The 21,970-nt window shown below is 39.0% G+C and overlaps 1 protein-coding gene across 1 annotated transcript in view; it reads right to left on the bottom strand.

Moving 5' to 3' along the window:
• Window positions 1-9,628: 9,628 nt before the first annotated feature.
• The window catches only part of myo1b (myosin IB), a 52,704-nt gene continuing 40,362 nt past the window's right edge, over window positions 9,629-21,970 (bottom strand). The window contains exons 17-29 of the mRNA XM_079254872.1: window positions 21,741-21,941; window positions 20,814-20,907; window positions 19,909-20,058; window positions 19,737-19,805; window positions 19,542-19,628; window positions 16,569-16,655; window positions 14,469-14,543; window positions 14,229-14,363; window positions 12,750-12,856; window positions 12,409-12,541; window positions 11,977-12,129; window positions 11,699-11,829; window positions 9,629-11,610 (exon numbers count right to left, since the gene is read on the bottom strand). Of these exons, the coding sequence (XP_079110998.1) occupies window positions 11,478-11,610; window positions 11,699-11,829; window positions 11,977-12,129; window positions 12,409-12,541; window positions 12,750-12,856; window positions 14,229-14,363; window positions 14,469-14,543; window positions 16,569-16,655; window positions 19,542-19,628; window positions 19,737-19,805; window positions 19,909-20,058; window positions 20,814-20,907; window positions 21,741-21,941 (1,555 nt within the window). The 3' untranslated portion in view covers window positions 9,629-11,477. The remainder of the gene's footprint in view (window positions 11,611-11,698; window positions 11,830-11,976; window positions 12,130-12,408; window positions 12,542-12,749; window positions 12,857-14,228; window positions 14,364-14,468; window positions 14,544-16,568; window positions 16,656-19,541; window positions 19,629-19,736; window positions 19,806-19,908; window positions 20,059-20,813; window positions 20,908-21,740; window positions 21,942-21,970) is intronic.

Here is a 21,970-nt window from a genome sequence, read left to right as displayed (position 1 = left end):
CAGACTGTCCAAGTGCTGCAACACATCTGATTCAAATCAGTTAGTTTTTAGCAGACAGAGCTTGTCTAAGTCTGAGTCAGATGTTTCAGCAAGGACACTTGGAAAACCTGCAAGATTTTAGCCCTCGAGGACCAGGATTAAAGATTCGTGCTCCACAGTCAAGCTTTAACATTTACCCTGCTTACTGAAGCCTGTGGGCAAGGCAAGGCAAATTTATTTATATAGCACAATTCAACCACAGGGGGATTCAAAGTGCTTTAGGCCTGTAGGGTCAGATCTTGGGTTTTTTTTTTTGCATTTTTAAGAGGATTGCGTTGTGTGTTCTGGGTGTTAATTTGCTGTGGCATCCACTCCAAAGAATTCCAAATGCCCTGGATGTTTTCCACATGTGGATGAACACTGGACTCCAGTGGTCTTATAACCCTTACCAGGTGGATGGGCAACTGCTTCTCTGACATCAGAGCTGACAATAATATTTCCTTAAAATTCATTCATTCATGGCTGTTTAGAGCTGCTGCTCACTGCCTTCCTTTCTACAGAAACAATTAAAATGTGATGTTTTTTAAACACTAATTCTAAATTTTGGATTTTTTTTTTTTGGAAAAATTAACAACAATAATGTTATATTTCTTATCTTCATGTAAATTTTTACTCAATTCTTAGACCTGGTGCTAAGCTTTTTTATGTCTAAATCCTGATTAAATAATGGTGGAGAGGACTTAACAACAGCAGAAGAAATGACACAGGAAGCTTGTGGTGAAAGGTAAAACCAACAGTTAGAGTTATGACTCCCACAGTTTTACATCACACTTTTAGGAGGTGGCCAAAAAGTTTCATTGCAGGTACATGCCGGTCAGTTCCCATGCATGTCCTCTTGCCTAATGTCTGTAAATGAGCACCTAATGATGTGTGTGCAGCTATTTGCTTATCCACATCTGTTCTACAGCTGTTCCTGTTCACACAATGCCTTCATGCATACGCCTAATAGACACACTCTTGGCTCAGTGAGTCAAGCCGAGATAGTGATGATTTATAACTTTGTTGCTCAAACTTTGCTGTGCCAGTGTCCCTACAGCAGAAAACAAACTTTCTTAGGACGATTGAAATGTTTTGTTAGTACAGGATTCTGTTAAAACATCTAACCGATACTTTCAGTGTATTTGGATCAGTCAGTAAGATTTCTTTTATTACCCTAAATGGGTCAGTATTCATTCCTTCATGTCCCCCCCAAAATGAGCTGTAAAAACTTTGTAATCCCTTTGCTGAGTTCCTCTTAAAGGGCAAAAACTTGTGCAACCTTTTACCTTAAGCGTAAAATGACTGCACATATATAGACATTTCCATCAGTGTGAGCTGCTTAGATTTTAAATCCTGGGCTTATTAGTGTTAGCACTGCAGCATGACAAGAAGACAAAAAAAAAAAAAAAAAAAAGTGAAACATTTATTTATTTTTCATACCTGGAGCTGCACAAAGTGTTTTACTTCTATTAAAAATAACAAAGAATACAAATGGACATATGATCGTTCACACGCACATACAGACACACCCTTAGTCTCATGTTGCATAGCACAACTCTAGATGCATATCTTCTGTCTCTTTAACCAAAAGTAAACAAATAAATCAACATCTGGCTTGGCACACTGCGAGGAAACGATATCCTGGGCAACCTTTCCCACCATGTGCCCGCCACCGATGACCGCAGAGGGCATCACCACTGGAATGGCCATGACTCATGATAGGCCCTGATCCACACCATAGCCAAAAGGCTGCAATGCAAGGGCCACCCAGTCAAAAGCCATCCCAAGCAGCTGGCTGGGTTGAAATACAGTCAGCTGAATTAAAGTATGAAATGTTATCCCAGTTCAACCAAATGAAGAGCAGACAGACACCAAACCAGAAATGCATTAGTGAAACACTGCATGTTAAATTACAAAGTTGGTTGGAAAAAATTTCCCTGGTTTCCCTACAATCCGATGACCGACACTTATCAAGACTTCCAAAACAAACAGAAATGTAAGGTTGAAAAAATTTTAAATATCAGCTTATTTGAGGTCCTCGGAGTCATAAAATAGATGACATTTAGGTGTGTTGTAAGGCAGCTGAGCTGATAGTCAAACAAAACTGGACAAAGTAAACATTATCTTTCATGGCTAATACTGTACTGTTAGCCGCAACAAAAGACAACTCCAGATGTTTTTAATAGTTAACAATTACAATTAAGATTTGAATTTTAATGCTTAAAATACATGATTAGTTGTTTTCAAACAAGTAGAGTTACAAACTAAACTTTTAACCAAGTTCAAATTACAGTCGATGTAAAAAATCAGTTTATGTATCCGACGTGTTTCAGTGCTATTGTTGATAAATAAAACCAAAATAACATGAAGTTTTCACTTTAAAAATGTAAACAGTATATGAAAAAAAAATGAATTTATATAAAAAAAACTTAATTGATCCTAATTTCCACAATGATATATAGAGTAAAGTAATAAACATATTATAACTTGAATATATAGTATAAATATTGCCTATTTAACATTAATTAAAATTTTCATAGTATCATATAAGTGCATCTGATAAATTTGACACCTTGTAAACTTTGTCACTATGCAGCAAATTTACAAATTGTCCTTAACTTTTTGTAATATAAAAATTTCACTTTTAAAGTTCAAATGAAAAAATGATTTCCTCTTTTTTTTTAATGAAAATTGGGGCAGACACTTATTTTAGAAAGAATTACAACCCGATTTGAGAGTCATAAATTGTTTTTTAGTGTTATGATTTCTTATTGTTGGTTAAAAAAAAAACAAAAAAAAAACAAACTGTTTCCTTTTTCATTGAAGTAGAAGATTACTTCTATACTCAGCTGTATTTAACTCTCCAGATGGCACAGCAGAGGCCACGATCCGTAACACCCCACATCCCTCCATTCTTGTCTATTGGTGTGATAATGGCTACAAATTGATGAAGCCATTGAGAGTGCTTGTGACACAAAAGCGAGCGAGGACACAAACGTGCAACCACCCAGTGACACTCATTAATCAGATCTCGTTCAGCCCCTGTCCCTCCCTCCAGACTGCCTGACACACTGCTGGAGGAAGAAATGTTATCTGTTGAGTCTGTTTCAGTCTGAAAGGGTACCTGGTTTTCTGCTTTTTGGTTCTTCTTCACCATGCATCATGTGTCCACTCCTCATGCCAACATCATTACCCATCTTGTATAACGCTGATGGTATAAAAAGCCAGACAAGGAAGCAATTAGATTATCTATACCAAATAGCTATTTTGAAAGACATGGTGTCAGAGTTTTGGTTTTTGCAAATTATGTGGCACAAACAAACAAAATCAGCAATTTGCTTCTCTCTCACTTAAATTATTGCATAGATTGATGCCAAAGTAAATCAGCCAACTAGTGGCTGCTATACATCCTAAACTTCTGCCCTTAGTAATGAAATCAATGATACTGGAACAGGTCAATATAGTTAGAAAGGTTAACTAACTTTGATGACACATGGTTAAAAAAAAATGCAGGTTGTACAAAACCCCCCCTAAATTTTCATTATAGCAAGATGTCTCTTTAATAACATGTTAATTATAATTTTATACTTTATTTTAGAAAATCCTAAACTTGATTTCAGTGCCGTGCTTCTAGTTCCACCTTAGTGCTGCAAATGGCTTGAGAACACTGTTAGGGAAAAACCCAATGTTACATAGCTCTAGACTTGTATGTTAAACAGATAATATGCTAATTAAATTCAAACAGTAAAGGTACGATATGTCAATATTTCATGGTCCAATATCACAGTCAGAGAGTCACTTACACATCTTAAACAATCTGTAACATCACATTAATGGCAGTAAAAAGAAAGGTTGGCAGAAGGAGAAAGAGAGGAGTGGTTCTGCATGTTGAATTTCAAAACTCATTAGTTTATGCTGAACTTTGATCTTATTGACTCTCAGCAGCAGTAAATTAAAAACCTGGAAAACCCATGATAAATGTCCTGTGGTATGAAAATGGAAATTTCTTTTAATTGCTGTAAATATTTGTAGCAATGTGTCATATGGATGAAGGTGACACCGTCGAGCCACTTGTCCAATCAAGTAAACATGTCGACATCAACATCTGTAATAAAAGAGTAAGATCCCGATCTATTGCTAAATTTATCTGTCTGCTATTCACCAATATTTTGAGAAATTTATTTAATCCACCTCACACTTGCTAAGTGGGTTGGTGAAGGTTATGCTGGAGCATAGACTGCTTCTCTAGCAGTATAGGAGGCTAGTTTTGGCTCACCTGTTTCATTTAGGACAGGGATGTCAAACTTCAGTCCTCGAGGGGCAGATTCTGGCGAGTTTTTGTTGTTTTCCTGCACCAGCACACCTGATTCAAATCAAATCGATCCTTGTCAACCTACTCATTCATGTCGGTCAGGTGTGTTGGAGGATTGAACAAAAACCTTCAGGATACTGGTCCTCGAGGACTAGAGTTTGACACGTGATTTAGGACCTTTAGGACCTCAGAGATGTCAGACATGCTTTTTAAAGTCAATATGCTTAGAAGCTGTGCTTCTAGAGATCAACGTCATAATATTTTTCTACAGTAAAGGATTAAATCAAGAAGATCCTGTTTTGTATTAATAACACTGGCTTTTTAACATAACTGCAGACAGTATGGACAGTTGTTGCTTGAGGAAAGGGGCACCTGAAACCAGTGGTGGATTTAGAAAATTTGGGGCAGTAGGCAAAGGCAGGCATGGGGCCTTATGATAAATATTGCACTTTTTACATATTTCAAATGCTTCCTGCTCAGTGGAAACCAAGTGTCCCCAAAATAATGATTTAATGATAATATTTTTGATAGACTGAAAGAGCCTTCCTTTCAGGGGTGACTTTGTAAGCCAAAACTCTCTCATCTTGAAACAGATCGCATGTCACAGGAAAAACTAGTGATGCAAATACATGACAAACGCTTGCCCAACAGGAAATTAATTCATTTTGAATTAACTCAACAATAAATATCTACAGCATTAAATGATAATACCCATTAAAACAATATTAATACAAAGCTATAAGATTAATAGGAAACATTTTATTATAGAATGTAGTCGTGTTATTAATATGGTCCAACTGATATGGATTTTTTGAGGTTGATGCCAATTAGGATATTTGGCAGAAAACTAATTGACCACAAAATCACACAAAAATAATCAATGAAAATCAAATGTATCAATTTGGATTTGGAGTTAAACTCAAAACGAAAGTGGATAAAAAACACTACAGACTGATCCAACTTTCATGTAATGTCCTTTAAACAAGTCAAAATGATACTCAGTAGTGTGTGTGGCCTCCATGTGCCTGTATGACCTCCCTACAACACCTGGACATGCTCCGGATGAGGCGGCAGATGTTCTCCTGAGGGATCTCCTCCCAGACCTGGACTAAAGCATCCGACAACTCCTGGACAGTCTGTGGTGCAACTTGGCGTTGGTGGATGGAGCGAGACATGATGTTCCAGAGGTCTGGGGAACAGGCGGGCCAGTCCATAACATCAATGCCTTCGTGTTGCAGGAACTGCTGACACACTCCAGCCACATGAGGTCTAGCATTGTCTTGCATTAGGAGGAACCCACATAATATAATAAGGGACACATAATATAATAAGCATTCTGCCAGCATTTTAGCAAATGCATTTTAATCAAAAATATAATTTATGCTAGTAATACGTAATAAATATCCATAGGTGTATGACAAGTTTTATTGGGCCCTAAAGAACAGGGGGCCCTTATGCAACCACCTAGTTTTGTCAAATGATAAGTCTGCCCCTTCCTGAAACGTCCCCTTTGTATGAAAAGGATTTCCCCAACTAGCAATGTAACAGTTAGTATGTGCAATCTTGAATACAAAATATACATACACACAACATCAGAACAATTTTCTCTAAATGACTAAATAAATAAAACTTTTAAGCTGCACATCACCTACCTCTGACTTTTTATGCATACATTTAGGTAAAAAGAACAGGTAATAATGATCACTGCAAAAAACCAGAAACAAACAAAAACATGCTACATTACATACCTCAGGTGTACTGTGTATAAGAATTACTGACATCTAGTGCTGAGGATAGGTTTAGAAATGACTTCAAATGGAAAGTAAAGTTATGACAGCCACCATCCAGTTGCATCAGGGGCATCACTGACTGCACTGCTGGTAACTACTTATGCCTTTTTTTCTGTGTGCCTTTTAAGATGTTCCTTGTCCCAAACGGTGCTGTTGCACTCATCAAACAAAGCCATTACTGCTTTTTTCCCCATTTTGTTCTGTTTTTTTGTCCATTTAGACACACAGTAGTAAAAACGGAGGCACAAATATGCCAGCTGCCATGTTGCCATGGCAAATAGATAAAAATGCCTCATTTGATAAACAAATAAAAGTTATTTTAGTAAAACAAACAGATATCAATAGAAACAGAGTGCCCTTGTTTTGTTTAGGTTTTTCCTGTCATATCTATTTTTTAAAAACAAAAAACAAAAAAACAGAGGTCCAGTACAAAACAATGCACAGTTCAAGATAATGTTTACTTTGTCCAGTTTTGTTTGACTATCAGCTCAGCTGCCTTACAACACACCTAAATGTCATCTATTTTATGACTCCGAGGACCTCAAATAAGCTGATATTTAAAATTTAAATATCAAATAAGAACCTTTTGAAAAAAAAAAAAAAAAAAAAAAAAAAAAAAGAATCAATAAAATGAACCAAAATTGAGCCTCTATGCTCGGTTTGCTCCCAGTCTATTCATTTTCTGCTTCCAGCAGCTACTGGCTTCTATTCATCTTCTTCTCCCAACTCCAGAGTAGACTAAACACTACAGGGGTCCCTCTGAAGAAGAAAGAGTCATTACAGTGAACTGCTGTCTGCCCCAGGAGTATCTCAGTTGAATACCTGCAGGAGAATGTCTTTTGTTGTTTATATCTGCAAATATGCATTATTTGAATGAGACTAATGGTTTCCAGCCTTTTAAACCTCTGATTTAAAGTCTAGGAGTGTTTAACAGCTTCATAACAGCTGCATAAAGTCAGATTTTATCAATGTAATCCATGTTTAGTCTTACAATGAATCTTAGAGAGAAAATCAAAATTGAGATATTACGTCTAATATTATCATTGCCTGGTATGCCTGCATATTAAACTCTGGAAACACCATATAGTGTCCAAGCTCCCTGCTCCTCTAGTACCTATAACAATCTACTTATTTCATATTTGTTTTAGGCGTGCTGAAGAGAAAGATGTACAAGGCTGTTTACATAATGCTGAGGTGACAGCAACATTTATTTTAGGTTTATTCATTTTTAAATATTTTTCAAATATATGATTTTGACTACTACTGCAGTATCTTTGCACCATTAGAAACTGTAATAATTGAACCAGAAGAACATTACATTAACCATGATTTATCTGTTTGTCAGCCTTCTGAATGAATCCAACAGCATTTCCCTTTAATATCTAATCTCATATAAAGTAATTACGGTTCAGAACCGGAAAAGTTGGTGATCTGTGGGAATAATTAATCTTCAATTGTTGGGTTGGTCTGACCTCTAGTGTTTGTTCTGTACTGCTGCACAACTAGGTTCATGTGGCCCAAAGTTTTAGCTTTTTTATATCAAACTGATGAAAACTGATAAAGAGTAATTGAGCTGGAAGATCTGTGCAGAGATTTAACAGAGACATAGCTTCATAATTACCAATGATAACTGACATTAGGAGTTATTCAAGCCCCCACCTTGTGGTCCATCAGTCACGCTTTCAGGACATCAACCCTACAACAGTGCAGAAAGGAGTACAAGGCATTATCAGTGGTATCAACAGTCCTCTCCCAGGCCTCTATTTATCTTGACCAGCAGCATCAGGTAAGCTCTATCTTAGCATCAAGGCACAGACCATTTCTCAGGCAGCTTTTATCCCCAGGTTATGAAAGGCAAAGGGTAAGCTGGCAGTTTGAGAAACAGAGAAAAACACAGACAAAAGCACACCTTTGAATCTTGGAAACATGGTTAAAAAAAAAAAAAAAAAAAAAAAAAAAAAATATATATATATATATATATATATATATATATATATATATATATATATATATATATATATATAAATAAAAGAAAAAAATTGCCTTTATCTGTAAAACATTTTAGGGTGCATTTGTTCTTCAAAAGTGATACAGAATGTGTTGCGCAACATTTTCTTAAGACTCATGGAGGATGAGCAGTGGTCTCATTTTCATATTTAGACTGACCAAACTAAAACTCCTCAGCACTGTACTAGTTTGTTCTTTCAGATCATTTTCAGTGTTTTGCTTTGAATGTTTCTCTTTTTTGTAAAAACAATTTTTAACAGAACATAATTTAAACCCTTAAGATAAAATTAAAATGTATATTTAAAGTAAGCATGAGAAAAATCTTTTGTGAAGACGCTGTCCATTATCTTTGAAAGCATTATCAGAGTAAATATGTGTTACTACCCTTATCCAAAGCCATATCATATCCAGTTTCATCCATTATAAACATAAGATTGTAATTACTATCTTCCAATGCATGACAATTTATGGATCAGTGCAACAAGAACATTTTGTCTTTAGGTTAAACTCCATGCAGTGATTCCAGCTGCATTACCACCTACCTTCCATAAGATGTCGCCAGAGACCTCCCAGTGCCTCAAGTGGCACTTACCACTGTACGTGTAATTTTCCCAAATTCTAAGTGATGGTGCACGTTACCTTTCAGCTAGATGTTATTTGATTCTTTCGCATTAGATATTCTAAAAGCTTTGAGAAAGAAAGATTTAATGTTTGGTAAAATATCATACAACATGGTGCAAAGGTCAGATGTCATGCCTTATAGTGAATGTTCCAGAAAAACGTAAAATCTCTTATCAGGCTTTGTTAATGCAGATTATTGCACGGGAACTATAGGCTCTCTACAAGATGGGGGCTGTACATTGTCCAAATCCTTTCAGTCCCACTGAGCGTTGGACAATATCCACAGGGAAGCTGGGACTCCGCCTTTCTTTCCCAGCCTGCAGAGTGGTGGGAACTGGGTACCGGGCAGCCCAAAATGGTATGCTATTTTTTACCACTCTGTGCTCAATCAGAGGGCTGCTCCCCAGAGACCTGTTGCCGGCAGCTCTCCCAAAGCCGCGGAATTTAACCCTAGGACAGCTCTCTCCAGATGTGATGGAAAACATCTGGCCAGCTGCTTGACTACAAGGGTTTGTTGTCCAGCCTCAAAACAATCCCCCCCAAAGACTTCAAACCAAACCCACTGCTAATGCTGATAAACCGCAATCATCAACCATTAAATTATCCTGGGATTTAATAGTGCTGGATACCGATGGCTTTTACTGCAAACTGCACAAAAAGAATCTTCAGTGCAAAATCAGCCAATGAAACAACAACGAGGTGAATTATGTAGGTGCGGATGACAAGACGACAACCAAGTATGCTGTAAATGAAGAGAACATAAAAGAAAATTCACTACATTTTCAGGATAACATTTATTGAGTTTTATTTAATTTAAAAAGAAAAAAAAATACCTGTAAATGTTACATTGAATTTTACTAAAACGTTTCCATGATCCGTCACTTAGCACAGGTTAACATTAGGCACACGAGAATGCACACATCATTTTGCAGCTCTAGTCACTGTTCAAATACACAAGGAAGGAAAAACAGGAGAGGAAGATGTTACCCAAACAAAAGTGCACTGAAACAGAGCAGCTAGAGAAGAAGCGTAACTGCCATTGAGCTTGCTCATTTTCCATGCATGGAACAACCGTTTCCCCATGTTGTGTATTACATTAACAAAAAACAAAAACAAAAAACAACTTACACACCAAGATATCCCAAGATTGAACTGTGACTCGATCATGTTTGGTAGCAATTTTCCTCTCCGTCACCAGAAGTACAAAAACCTCAACTATCATACATATTCTATCAAGCGTGCATGAAAATGTAGGACTTTCACCTCTTTGATTCTCAAATTTGGCTTTTGTGTAAACATAAAATTAGTTCGTTTTTTTTTTTTGTTTTTTTTTTTTACAAGTCAAAGTAGAAAAGCCGAAACTGGTCAATTTCTTCAGATACGTTAGAATCTACAGTCATGTGCGCTTAATATTTGGTCTTTCCCCTTGAAAAAGTACACATTAGAAATGAGTGGATCAAGCAATACAAGATTTTAAGCTGCAGTGGCAAATATATGTATACATGTAAAGCCATTTTCACAAACACAGCTATAGACAAGCCTTTGTCCATGTCACGGCTACAGCTTACAGAGCCTATATACAGCTTATGGCACAAGAGGAGAAACTGCTCTGAGTTCTCACTCCTGAAGTTCTTGCTTTGCTTGAAATTGTAATTGAGACAATATTGCACACAAAATATCACTTTTAAAGGTTTTTGCTTTGCTGCAAAGAGAGCTTTGAATATATGTGGGTTCCCGTGTTTTCTTTGCCTTAATCAGCATCTTCTCTTCAATTCATACGTGACAATCTGTGGTATGATATTAATCTACAATTACTCTGTAGATGGCATCACGAATTATAACAAAGAAATAGGATCAATTACATGTGCAATCAAAAGCAGAAATAATTGTCATTAAGTTGATGCACTCCCTATTCAGAGGACTTATCATTTGGCATAACGTTTTTGAACAGTGCGAATCACCTGTGCGGGGTTTCAATGGCACATAAGAATGGGTGAAGATTTCAAAGTTATCTAAAAAATAAAGAAAAGAAAAAAAAAAAAAAAAAAAAAAATCAGATTTGACTTATGATATCCCAACGGTCCACTGTGGTTTTATGAGAGAAAGAAAATACAACATACAATCACTTTTCTTTACAGGTCATTGTTTTGTTACACAGAGGTGAAAGCGAGTGCCGTCTTCAAGTTCACCAGAGAAAGAAGAAACAAAAACGGACTGGTTCAAAGCTCAAATCTTGTGGCACAGTTCATCTCAACATTTAAGCCTTCTCGCTAAAGCCAGAGCTGCTTAAAAAGCAGATGAGTCTAGACCAGCTGAAGCTGGAGCTTGTCAAAATGATTCCAACATTTTCTCAGAACAATAAAAGCAGAACAAGCATTAGCAACATCACCAATGGTATACAAAAAAAAAAGAAGCAAAAGGTCTGTTGTGCACCAACATTAGCTTTTCACACCAAATTTCTGAGACATGCAACCCATGTTGGGGCTTTCTCTGCCAAAAGAAAAAGAAGATGACATGTGGTTTCAGCTTAAGTGGTGCGTCTGATAAAAAAAAAAAAAGAGGCTGGAGGACATCAACACAACAGGCCAAATAACTGCACATTTTTTGGGCTCACATTGGGCACCGGTGTGATTTTTCTAAAGCAGAGTTTTGGAGTTTGGCATCAGGTCACCCTCCATCAGACTGCACAGTGGTGAACAAGAGCAGGAGCAGAGAGAAAGGGACTGGGTTTAGGGTGACGTTGGAACTGAAACCTCCAGCAGGCGGTTATTCTTGCGCTTGCAGGACACCCCATTGCCATTTTTGGGGCCCCCTTGGATAAACTTCACGCAGACTTTGTCCTGCTTAAATTGCACCAGAAACCTGCAGCAGTGGGGACAAAAGTCACATCAGAAAACAGCATTCAGGAAAAGATGGATGTATGGTTTGGACCTGAATAATTTGCTCTTACTCATCTGAGATGTCGATGTTGAGCTGCTCCCTGTCTGCGGTTGTGGAGCCCATACGGTGCAGCTTGGTGATGATTTCAATCAGGTGCTCGCTGCTGAGTAGGAAGTCACCTTTGACAGCTGAACTTGACCCCTAAAAATAAAAAATAAAAGTTAAACCCATGTATACATAGTTAATTCAGCAAATCAGCAGCAGCCCTGAAAGAATTTAAGGAAATAAATGAGATTTGTAGCACCCAAGTTTCCCTTCCAAACCAGCTTAGAACAACTTGCTTCTCACCTCTTTGAGTTTAAGAGCAAAGAAGCCATCATTTTGTGTGCTGACTGACACACTGGCGAGGTCCAGGAGAGGGAGACTGGCCTTCACCTGGCCCGTTTTCTGGTCAGCCAGGACAACGTTCTTCTTTGTTAGCAGGAAGATTCGGGCTGAACACTGCAAGTTAGAGTAAAAGAGTCAATCTGTGGTGATAAATAACAAGAACTTGTCTTAATTATCTTTAAAAGGATGCACATTTGATCTTGAGTTGGATAGCGTCTATCAATAGTGTGTTATCTGCAGGAGCAAAATCATTGCAAGTTGTTCTGATGTCAACAAGGAATCAGATTTCTGAAATATACAGTATTATTTGTAGAAATATAGAAAAAAAAGCAGGAAAAAGTGACAGCACAGCATCTCGGTGTAACGACGGCTGATGTCTTCATGCATCCTGACCTTTCCGTTAGCCCTGTTAATCTTGTTGACCACATCAGACAGCAGAATCTTCTCCTCCACGGCACTGCTGAGCTTCTGATATTTGGGGTTTTTGCTAATCTCCAGGTAGTCTCCTTTGAAAGGCTGGCTCACGCTGAGACACAAAAAAAAAAGAAAAAAAGAAAGAAAAAAAAGTCAAAGGCATCCAGAGACAGTTGCATCACATGGAACGTGAGACGATTGAAGCTTTACATCTCATATGGAATTAGAGATTCACTCATTAGCTCCACAGAACATCCATAAATGTCACTTTCATATGCTGTACCTACAGGGTGAAAGGGGTAGCACTGAATTTCAGATACCTGCTGGGGTAGAGAGCCTTTTTATCCTTGAAGAGCTCACTCGCCTCCAGCTTCTCTTCATACACCGCCTTCTTCTCCTCAGTGAACTGGTTCCTGTATTTCTTGCACTAAGCACATTAAAGAATAAAAATGAGGGACTGCATTCTGAAATATTGTTTGTTTTAACATGCAGCCATACAGTCACGTAAAGCAAGTCCTGATCTGATCTACAAGTGAGCTCGTTTACAAAATGCAAAGCCAAAATTCAGACACAGTGAATAATTTAACACACTTTTACTGAATTCAAAAGCATAAAGAGGCTAACAGGTGCAGTTAAACGTATGGATGCAGAACTCTGAGCAGTTCATTGATAAGAGTGAGAGTAAGTAAATGAGTAAGAGAGACTTCAGAAATCATCTTTATGTAGCTTGTAATGGTGTAATCCTAGCTTGGCCTCAGTTCAAAGCCACACTTTGCACACATCAGACATGATGGCATTACATTCACCAGTTGCAAACTGTACGATGATACCTGCTGAATCACAGGAAGCTGTGACTTGAAAGCAACACAGATTCTGAGCATCAAATTCATGTGAAGCTCTAAAGAACACACAACAAAACTATTGTGGTTTGAACAAACCCCAGGACTTCTGGAATAATGTCCTCCTGACAGATGAAACCAAAACAAAATATTTGGCTGCATAAACAGCACAAATCAACCGAATACCAGCAAAAACATGTAATAACTGAAGCCCACAGGTGGAAGGCTGATGATGTGGGCTTGTTCTGCAGGTACAGGACCTGGACACCTTGTAGTCATTGAGTCGAATGCCTTTGTTCACATTACTGTATATTTAAATATGAGACCATCTGTCTGACAAAGCTTGGCAAAATAGTTAAGCCACATATTAATGGCCCCAGGCACAGCAGCACATCTACAGAATGAAAACTGTTGCAATGATCCAAAGACCAGAGCTGAACCTGATTAAAATGACATGTCTAAAAAGAGCTGTGCATAAACTAATACCCCCAAATATCTATGAAATGAGGCATTGGCAAAAAGAAAAGAGGGCATCCAAAGGCAACATGAATGACTAATCACACCACACAGTAAATAAGTAATGATGTTACTGCTGTTAGAGGTGGATGAACCAACTTAAGTGATGGGGTGTACTTAGTTTTACACTGTTCCAGATTTTGCTCACCAAAATATATTATGTGTTACTCTATAAAAACATTGAAAATGCCAACATTGCAGTTTTAAAGGTCCAGTGGATTTTGTTTCTCAGGTTTTTATTGAGATCTGTCATGAAATGATCTTTATAATCACCCCTTTACATAGATGTATTAGTAACTGACATCCTTAGTTACCAAGTAGTTGCCAAGGGCAAAACACTGGCTACATTGTGCTATGCTTCTGTCTGCAGATGAAAATATTCAGTAACTTCTGAAAAGCAAAAATGAGAAAATAATTCAAAGTGGCTGAATGTGACAGACGAACCCTCCAGAGATGGAAGATTCTCCGGAGCTCGGCGTGGACTCCTTCCAGGAAGTAGTAAGGCCTGGCAGGCCAGCTCTTGTCTATGGGGGACATGGAGGGCATGCTGCTCTTTAGACCAAGGAAATATTTCTGCATCTGGATACACAAACACAAAAATTCAGTTTAATCTCTTTAAGTTATAAGGAACCTTAACTCTTACACACAGAACTTAAAAAAAAAAAAGAAACCAGTCCTACTTACTATTCTCTGGATGGTGAAGTCATAGATCTTCTTGCCAGCGTTTGCCCTGAAGAATTTTCGGTACTCTCTGCGGACCTGTTAGAGCACAAGCATAAAAATAAATAAGCTATCAATCACTTCTACATCCCTCCTAGCTTGATATGTAGTGGGAAAGAAAGGGAGCACATTGAAAAGAAAGGGGGGGGGGGGGGGGTGACAGCAGCATGAACAGCACACTCATAACAGACACTTGGTTAGTAACAAACAGGGAAAACTGGAAAAGAAAAAAAAACTCCAATCTGCTGGAATTAATCTGAATTATTACAGCTTCAAATTAATGACTGAAAAAGTGATGATGGTTGCGACAAGCAGCCCACATGATCCCATTCGTGGTCCAACACAGAGTTGTAAACAGGAGCGTCGTGTGACACGGTCAGTTATCATGATGAAAAGGATTAACTTTGAAACAAACAGCAGCACAGGGAGCTTTACTCCTGAAACCACATGGAGCAGAGCCACCAAAAACTAGGACACACACCTGAAGACAGAGAAACAACAAGCAGAGTCAATACTGTTGGATACATAAACAGTGCAGGTTTGTGGGTTAGTTAAGAGAGAAGCGGAGGATGCAGACAGGAAGATGAGAAGGACAGATGAGAGAGGCTGCACAATGATCCTTTAAATCTTCACCAGAGCTTTAAAGCTGAGATAAATCAATTGTTGCTCAACTGATCATCCCAGCTCCAATAGAAACTATGACGTTACACGAGGATTTGAGTTCCTAATGAACCATTTCCTCAGAGATTTTGATGAAAACACCTGATAAAACTCAATCTCATTTTTTTTAATTGCAATTAAAATAAAATACAAAGCATTTTCATATCTATTATATAATTTCATGTTTTTGTATACAAGTGATGATGAAAATCTGTAAATCAAAAGGAATTAAAATACATTGCCGCCATTATGAAAGGGTTCTTTCATAATGTCCTTTATGCACCCCCCCCTCTAGTAAACTAAAGACCAGGGGGTCATTTAGCCTCATGGGTTAATGGTTTTCTTAAGGCTACACAGGTGTTTATAACCAATACCTTTGCATTTACATGTGAAAACGGTGCGTCTCTCTCTCTCTCCCTCTCTCTCTCTCCCTCCCTCTCCCTCTCTCCCTCTCCATTTAAAGCGACACCAATCATTTTTCAGACCACATTTCTTCTTCACAAATAAATCGATAAATCCATTTTTTTGTCTCATTTTAGAAGCATCAGCAACTTATTTTCTTTGCTTGATGTCAATAATTTGACCCTTAAGAACCAAAATATCTTAACATGGCGACAAGTCTTCTAAAATGGTTTCAGAAAATAAGCTACTCATGGCATTGGTTAGGGTTAAATAACTTTTTGCCAGCTGAAATATAAATCACCCATGCAGTAATTATTTAATTCTCTCTCTCTTTTTTTTTTTTTTTAGTACAATCCAGATGGTAACTTTTTCTTTTGGGGTCAGTGCATAATAATGTGCTAATGGTACACAGTAGGAGCAGTTCTCCATAACGTCAAACTGGAGTATTTTCCTAGTTTTTTGTATTACGAACAATCAAATGTGAAAAAACACAAAACAAAAGCAAAACTAAAAAAGCTGAAAAAGTGAAGTCGCACAACAGCAATATACCTGTCCCAAATTTCTGTTGGACACAGCAATAATCTATAACAGTGAATGCTTTTGGGGACGACAGTTATTTAGTTGCGACAGCTCTAACCTGAAAACACCAACATGGTTCTTATACCGACATTCATGCACAATTCCTTGCAACTCCTACAAATTGTTTTTTTGCAAGGCGTCTTTAATGCATGGTACCTAAAATTAAACTGATCAAACTGTGATCCAAAATAAGAAAAAAAATTCTATTGAATGAGACTGATGATGGCATCCTCATCTGAGAGAACTATGTTCTATGTCCAACATGGGTGATCTTTGCGATTCCAACATGAAAGTCTACATTATCCTGGGCAGAGGCTGGCTTCCTGAAGTACACAGCAAAACTGATTAATGATGAAGAGGTCAGAGGTGTGGAGAAGGTGGCACACATGGTGATGATGGCTGTGCCGTGGGGCTGGTAGGTACCTTGAGTCCCTGCCAGTAGGCCCAAATCACAGCGACAGCATGCCTACGCCTGGCCTCTTCCTTCAGTCTCCTGAGCTCCCTGCGAGCCTGTTCAGGGGGTGGGCGGGAGGAAACAGAAGTGGGAACAAATGAAGCAGGAGCAGGTGAGAAAAAGAAGAAAATGCCGCTCTGCTTGAAGTCAGCCATTTCAAATGCACACACACACACACACACACACACAAAAAAACACCACCCAAACACACTGCACACAAGCCCTGTGTGACCAATGACTGCACCAGCACTGCTCTACTGCTCCAGAACACTGTTGGTCAGATGAATTTTCATCAGGGACACAACTGTAACAAAGGCAGTTTGTGCTTTTTAGTGAAACTGAGTGTAACAAGCAAAAGTCCCAACTGATGCTGCAAAAGGAAAACTCACAAGGATCCAAACAGCTCAGTCTAAAAAGAGGCTGGCTGCATTGCAATGTGAAGATTAAACATGCAGTAGCTCCACAAGCATAGGAAACCATGCAGAGAGCAGGCAGCATGCAGAGGTCAGAGACAGACGTTGGAGGAAGAAGCGGAAAACAAACTCAAAATATGAAACGTCTGTCCCAAATGAATTCTACGTGGAGTCGCTTATAGCTGAAAAGACAGGCTTCTGTGAATATTTTGGTCCCATTGGGAAGACCTCTTATCACTTCAGCAGCCAGTATATGATAAGATGAATGGTTAAGTGCCTTACATCACAAAACAAATGTTTGGAACAACTTGAGCAGACTTGACGTCAAGCTACTTTTCTGGAATGGGGAGGTGGAAGGGTAGGGGAGGGGGGGTTGATGGAGGCGGCAAGTCAGAGAGTCACTCCAAGTCAAAAGACTTCCCAAATACCTTGGTGCCCTGCCAGCCGGCCCAAATGACCGACACGGCATGTTTATTCCTCGCCTCCTCCTTCAGCTGACGCAGCTCTCTCCGTGCCTAATGAAAAGTGGTGGAGGTTGTAGATGAGTGTTTATTCGGCGACAGTTAAAACTTCATTGTCCGAGGAGAGTCGGCGTGACGAGGCATCACGAGGAACCACAGACTGACGTCATGAAATGATGGTGAGTCATGAAGAATTTGGCAATGAGCGGTGGACACATTATTTTGCAACCCTGCTAATGATTTTATGGTAATAAATAAAGAAAATGCATAATGAGCAAAAAGTCTAAATCAGACATCACCACTGTCGTAAAACCAAGAGCAAAGTTCACATTGTAACTGAACAAACATTTCTTCTGAGTCTGCTGCGTTGAGACTTTAAAAATCACTATATTTAAACATTAATACTATCTAGTTCAAGCTCATCTTGGCAGCCAAAGTGGAATAATGTAAGCCAGAAGACAACGTCACAATTTTGTTTAAGAGAAATGTGAGTAGAGACTGTATAGGACAGTTTCCTTAACATTTACGTCATATTCCTTCAAACTATATGAATTAAAAAAAAATTCGAGGCTGCTGAGATTTTGGGGTAGAATAATCTTAGATGCCAGCAACACCTTTCAAAAATAGTTGGGAAATGTACATTGTTAGTCTTCTTTTTTCCATTTTACATGGAAAATAAGCAGATAAAGGACAGAAGGACAACCTAATGTGATTACCAATCAAAGTCTCTGGAATCCCAAACACAAAGTAGCAAACTGTCTTTTGGTGTGACAACTAAAAATGCATATATCAATGCACATTGTACTGGAAACTTGCTTCTGCAAAAGATATCACCGATGCTCATAAATTTACGTGTTTTAAAACAACGGTTTTGCCATCTAGACTACATCTTTTGCAGGGAAAGCCTTGCTTATATCATCAAAACAATACATATCCAGACAAACAGCTCTATGTTACAGGAATTAGGCTGCTAAACTGGCTTGCTTAAAGTCCAGACTTGTAACCCACTAAAAATATTGATAATATATTGATACTGATTTTTGAGCAAGAATGTAAAAACATTTTTTGCAACTGCAGCAGGTGGTCATCACAGGTCCCATCTGCTTAGAGTGACTTGAAATATAACAGTGATGAAACACAGTGAGAAACAGGCACATTTCCCAACTTTTTGGTAACATGCTGCTGGTAATCCAATCAAAACAAGCATTTTATTGTTTCCATCAGTTTCAACAGGACCTATACAGCACAAAAAAGCAGCTGTGTATCTGGAAACATGGTTGCACTGTTCATGATGATACAGAAGAGAACAGTTTAAACACCACATCAGATGGAAGCTAAAAGATTACAAAGAAGGTCTCAGCCACAGATCTTAGTGAAGCGCAACAACCTGCAACACTACTGCATATTAGTTGGGAAACTTCATGACAATCCTACATTTACAGATGGGAAGGGAGGCTCATACATGTAGCCTGAACAAGGCTCATCCAGCAGCGATGCTGTGGCACAATGCAGTTTTATGATGAGAACGGGATGGGATTTGGTTAGCAACAATGACAAGGCTGCTGGGACAGCAACATACTACGGCTGGGTGGAAATACCTTGGTTCCCTGCCAGTATGCCCAAATAATTGTCACAGCATGTTTATTCCGCACTTCTTGTTTTAGACGTCTCAGCTCCATCCGAGCCTGGAAGGACGCGGTGGGCGTTTGGCGAGACAGGTTGGAGATGTGTGAAGAGGAAAATTGAGAAGGGAAAGTTGAAAAGGAGTAAGGAGAAAAGATGATAAGTGGCAGTTCTGTCATCTCCAAAAGAAGCAGGATTACAGAGAAGAAAAACAAAACAAACAAAAAAAAAAAACAAAAAAAAAACAGCAGCAGTAACATTAAAGATAGCTTTAAGAATAAGACCTCTGCGTAACAGTGGTACCATCAGGCAGAATTGGTGCACACAAGTCAAAAAGGAGTGTTAACAGTGTTTCAAGTGCCAAAGAACAGTCTTTTCAACATTAATAGAAAAGCAAGGCTGATGCTCCCAATAAAATCCTTTTGCACTTTAATTTTCATTATACCTGTGTGCCGTGCCAGTACGCTGCGATGGTGGTCACTGCCTCCTTGCATCTCTTCTGATATTTCAACTCTCTCAAAAGTTTGCGTGCCTGGGAAAAAATAAAAAAAAAATCAGCAACAACATTTTCATTTGGCTTTAGTCATGATTTGATTGGAAGGGACCATTTATTCCAGAGCAAATGTATACAGTTGCATACCTGCCAGCCTCTGGTGAAGGACTGCACCACAGTGGTGGCTCTCTTGATTTTCTGGTACTTTTGTTGTTGCTATGAAATGAAGAGTCAGAAATCTTAAGAACACACCCTAAAGACATCAGTCTCTGTGTGTTATAAGCTTGTGTTTGAGTCGAATTAACAGAAGTTGTCTCACCGCATATCGGCGGTACCATGCTGCCACTACAATCTGGCTCTTTTTAAGCAGCAGGAACTGGATGCGGCACTTCCAGCCTCGATAGATTTTCTGGATGAGTGTGGCAAGGTCTTGAAGGCACTGCTTCCTTCTCTCCTCCAGGAAAAACAGCTACAAAGACAGGACAAAGTAAAACGATGTGCAGAAGTAATGTCTGTTGGAATAAATATGCTGTTTTTCTCTGGAAGACAAAATAAAGCGCCAGCGTATAATGACATCCCTACCTATCATTTGTCTAATACTTCAAACTATTCATCAACATGTCTAATGGAACAATGTCTTATTCTGTGTTTTTAGAGACAAATATCCTCCAACACTAACTATTATGTATGTATGCAATGAACAACCCCAAACCATATCTGGAAACCAGCCTTGGAGTCTGTGCTATTTGACTTCATGTATGCCATTTTGCAGCTGCAGATATGTGAAGGAGATAAGTTGATCAGATGGAAAGAGCAATTACAGGAAAAAAAAAAATTCTCCTTGTGTGAGATCATGTTATTCCAAGCTCTGTTTGGTCTTTTGCTGGCGGGGGGAGAAAGGCCGTTCAAATGCAGCAGTTGAGCATGCAAGCACAAAGTAACTCATTTCCCATGTTATGCAGGATTGCTAAGTGAAACCATGTGTTTATAGAGCGGTGGTTGCATGCTAATTGCTGAGGTGGTGGGCTCCAAGTGCAGCCCACCCTGCTTTACAAACATCTTACTGTGAGAAAACCAGGCAGCTGAGCACACTGGATTCAACCTTTACAATTTGAAAACATAGCTTGATCCAATGGAATACCTGGCAGATGTCAAAACTTGTTGGGAAAACAACGGGATTAAGGGATAATAGCCTGTTGTTGTCCATTTAGAAATGTTCTGTACCGTTCTTGGGTTCCTGATGAAGATCTTTGAGCGCCCATAAGAAAACTCTTCCGTTGGAACCTGGAGGTCAGCCATCAACACCTCCACTCCTTCCCTATGAGAATTATAAAAATCACTCTTGGCATTACAGATGACTGTAGAAATAACAGTACAGAAGGAGTAAAGGGACATGGACAACAGAGTTTGAGGATGAAAAGTTTGCTAGAGAGCAAATCAATACAGCATGAGAAACATGTGAGGAGAGACAAAGCGCTCAGATGGTGGAAAAACAAGATACCAGCGTGAGGCATGGCAGATAGGAATCAGTGGTTTCACCAGCACAGAGGATGAAACAGGCAAGTCTGGCTGATATGGAATGGAGGAGACAGATAAACGTCTCAACATGTTGTGGAACGGGGAGGCGATGGTTCATTTCTGCTGAACAATAAATGAGTAGCATGAGACATGTCAGCTGCTAGTTTCTGCAAGGATATTGAGAGGATTTTCATCTGGTCTGCAGCTATTCTGTTAGGATTTCCTAAGTAATGCATGTATGAGCACTCATTTATATTTACCTTGAACTACCATACAAGGTATGAATAAATGGCATTTATATTGGTTACACTGTTGAGCTGCAGATTTTTCTCATCTGGGATTTGTCTTTGGAAAGTCATCTGAAACATTTATAATAATACCTTGCATCACATTCACACCTGGGTGCTGACTACAGCACCTGCAATCTATTAAGCACTGGAGTGGTCTGAAGTTCAGTATCTTAGCTACAGACACCTGGGACCGTTTCCAGCTCTACACCCAGTCTCTCACCAAAATCTTAAATTGGTCTCTTTTGGAAACCTTCCAGTAACAAGACTGTGTGATTTTTCCCCCAAACACAAACAGCTGCCCCTTCCACCCTAATGTCACTGCTCCAGAGTAAGGAACAATTACCTGGCAGGCCCTCTCCAGTGTGGCCAGGTCCTCTTGCAGAGCATTTTGTAGCGCTCCAGGCATGGCTCGTAAGCTTGGCGGAAGGCATAGCCCGCTCGCCTCACACGAACGTTCTCCATCAGACCCAAATAGCGCACCTGATGGCAGACCAGAGATTCGGTGAAGACATGGGACGCCTTCTTGTCATTGGGCTTGATACACCTACGGAGAAAGAAAAGCAAAAGCAGAAA

Source organism: Telmatherina bonti (assembly GCF_933228915.1).
Source record: "Telmatherina bonti genome assembly, chromosome: 15".
Taxonomy (NCBI): domain Eukaryota; kingdom Metazoa; phylum Chordata; class Actinopteri; order Atheriniformes; family Telmatherinidae; genus Telmatherina; species Telmatherina bonti.
This window is presented reverse-complemented; position numbering and strand designations above follow the sequence as displayed.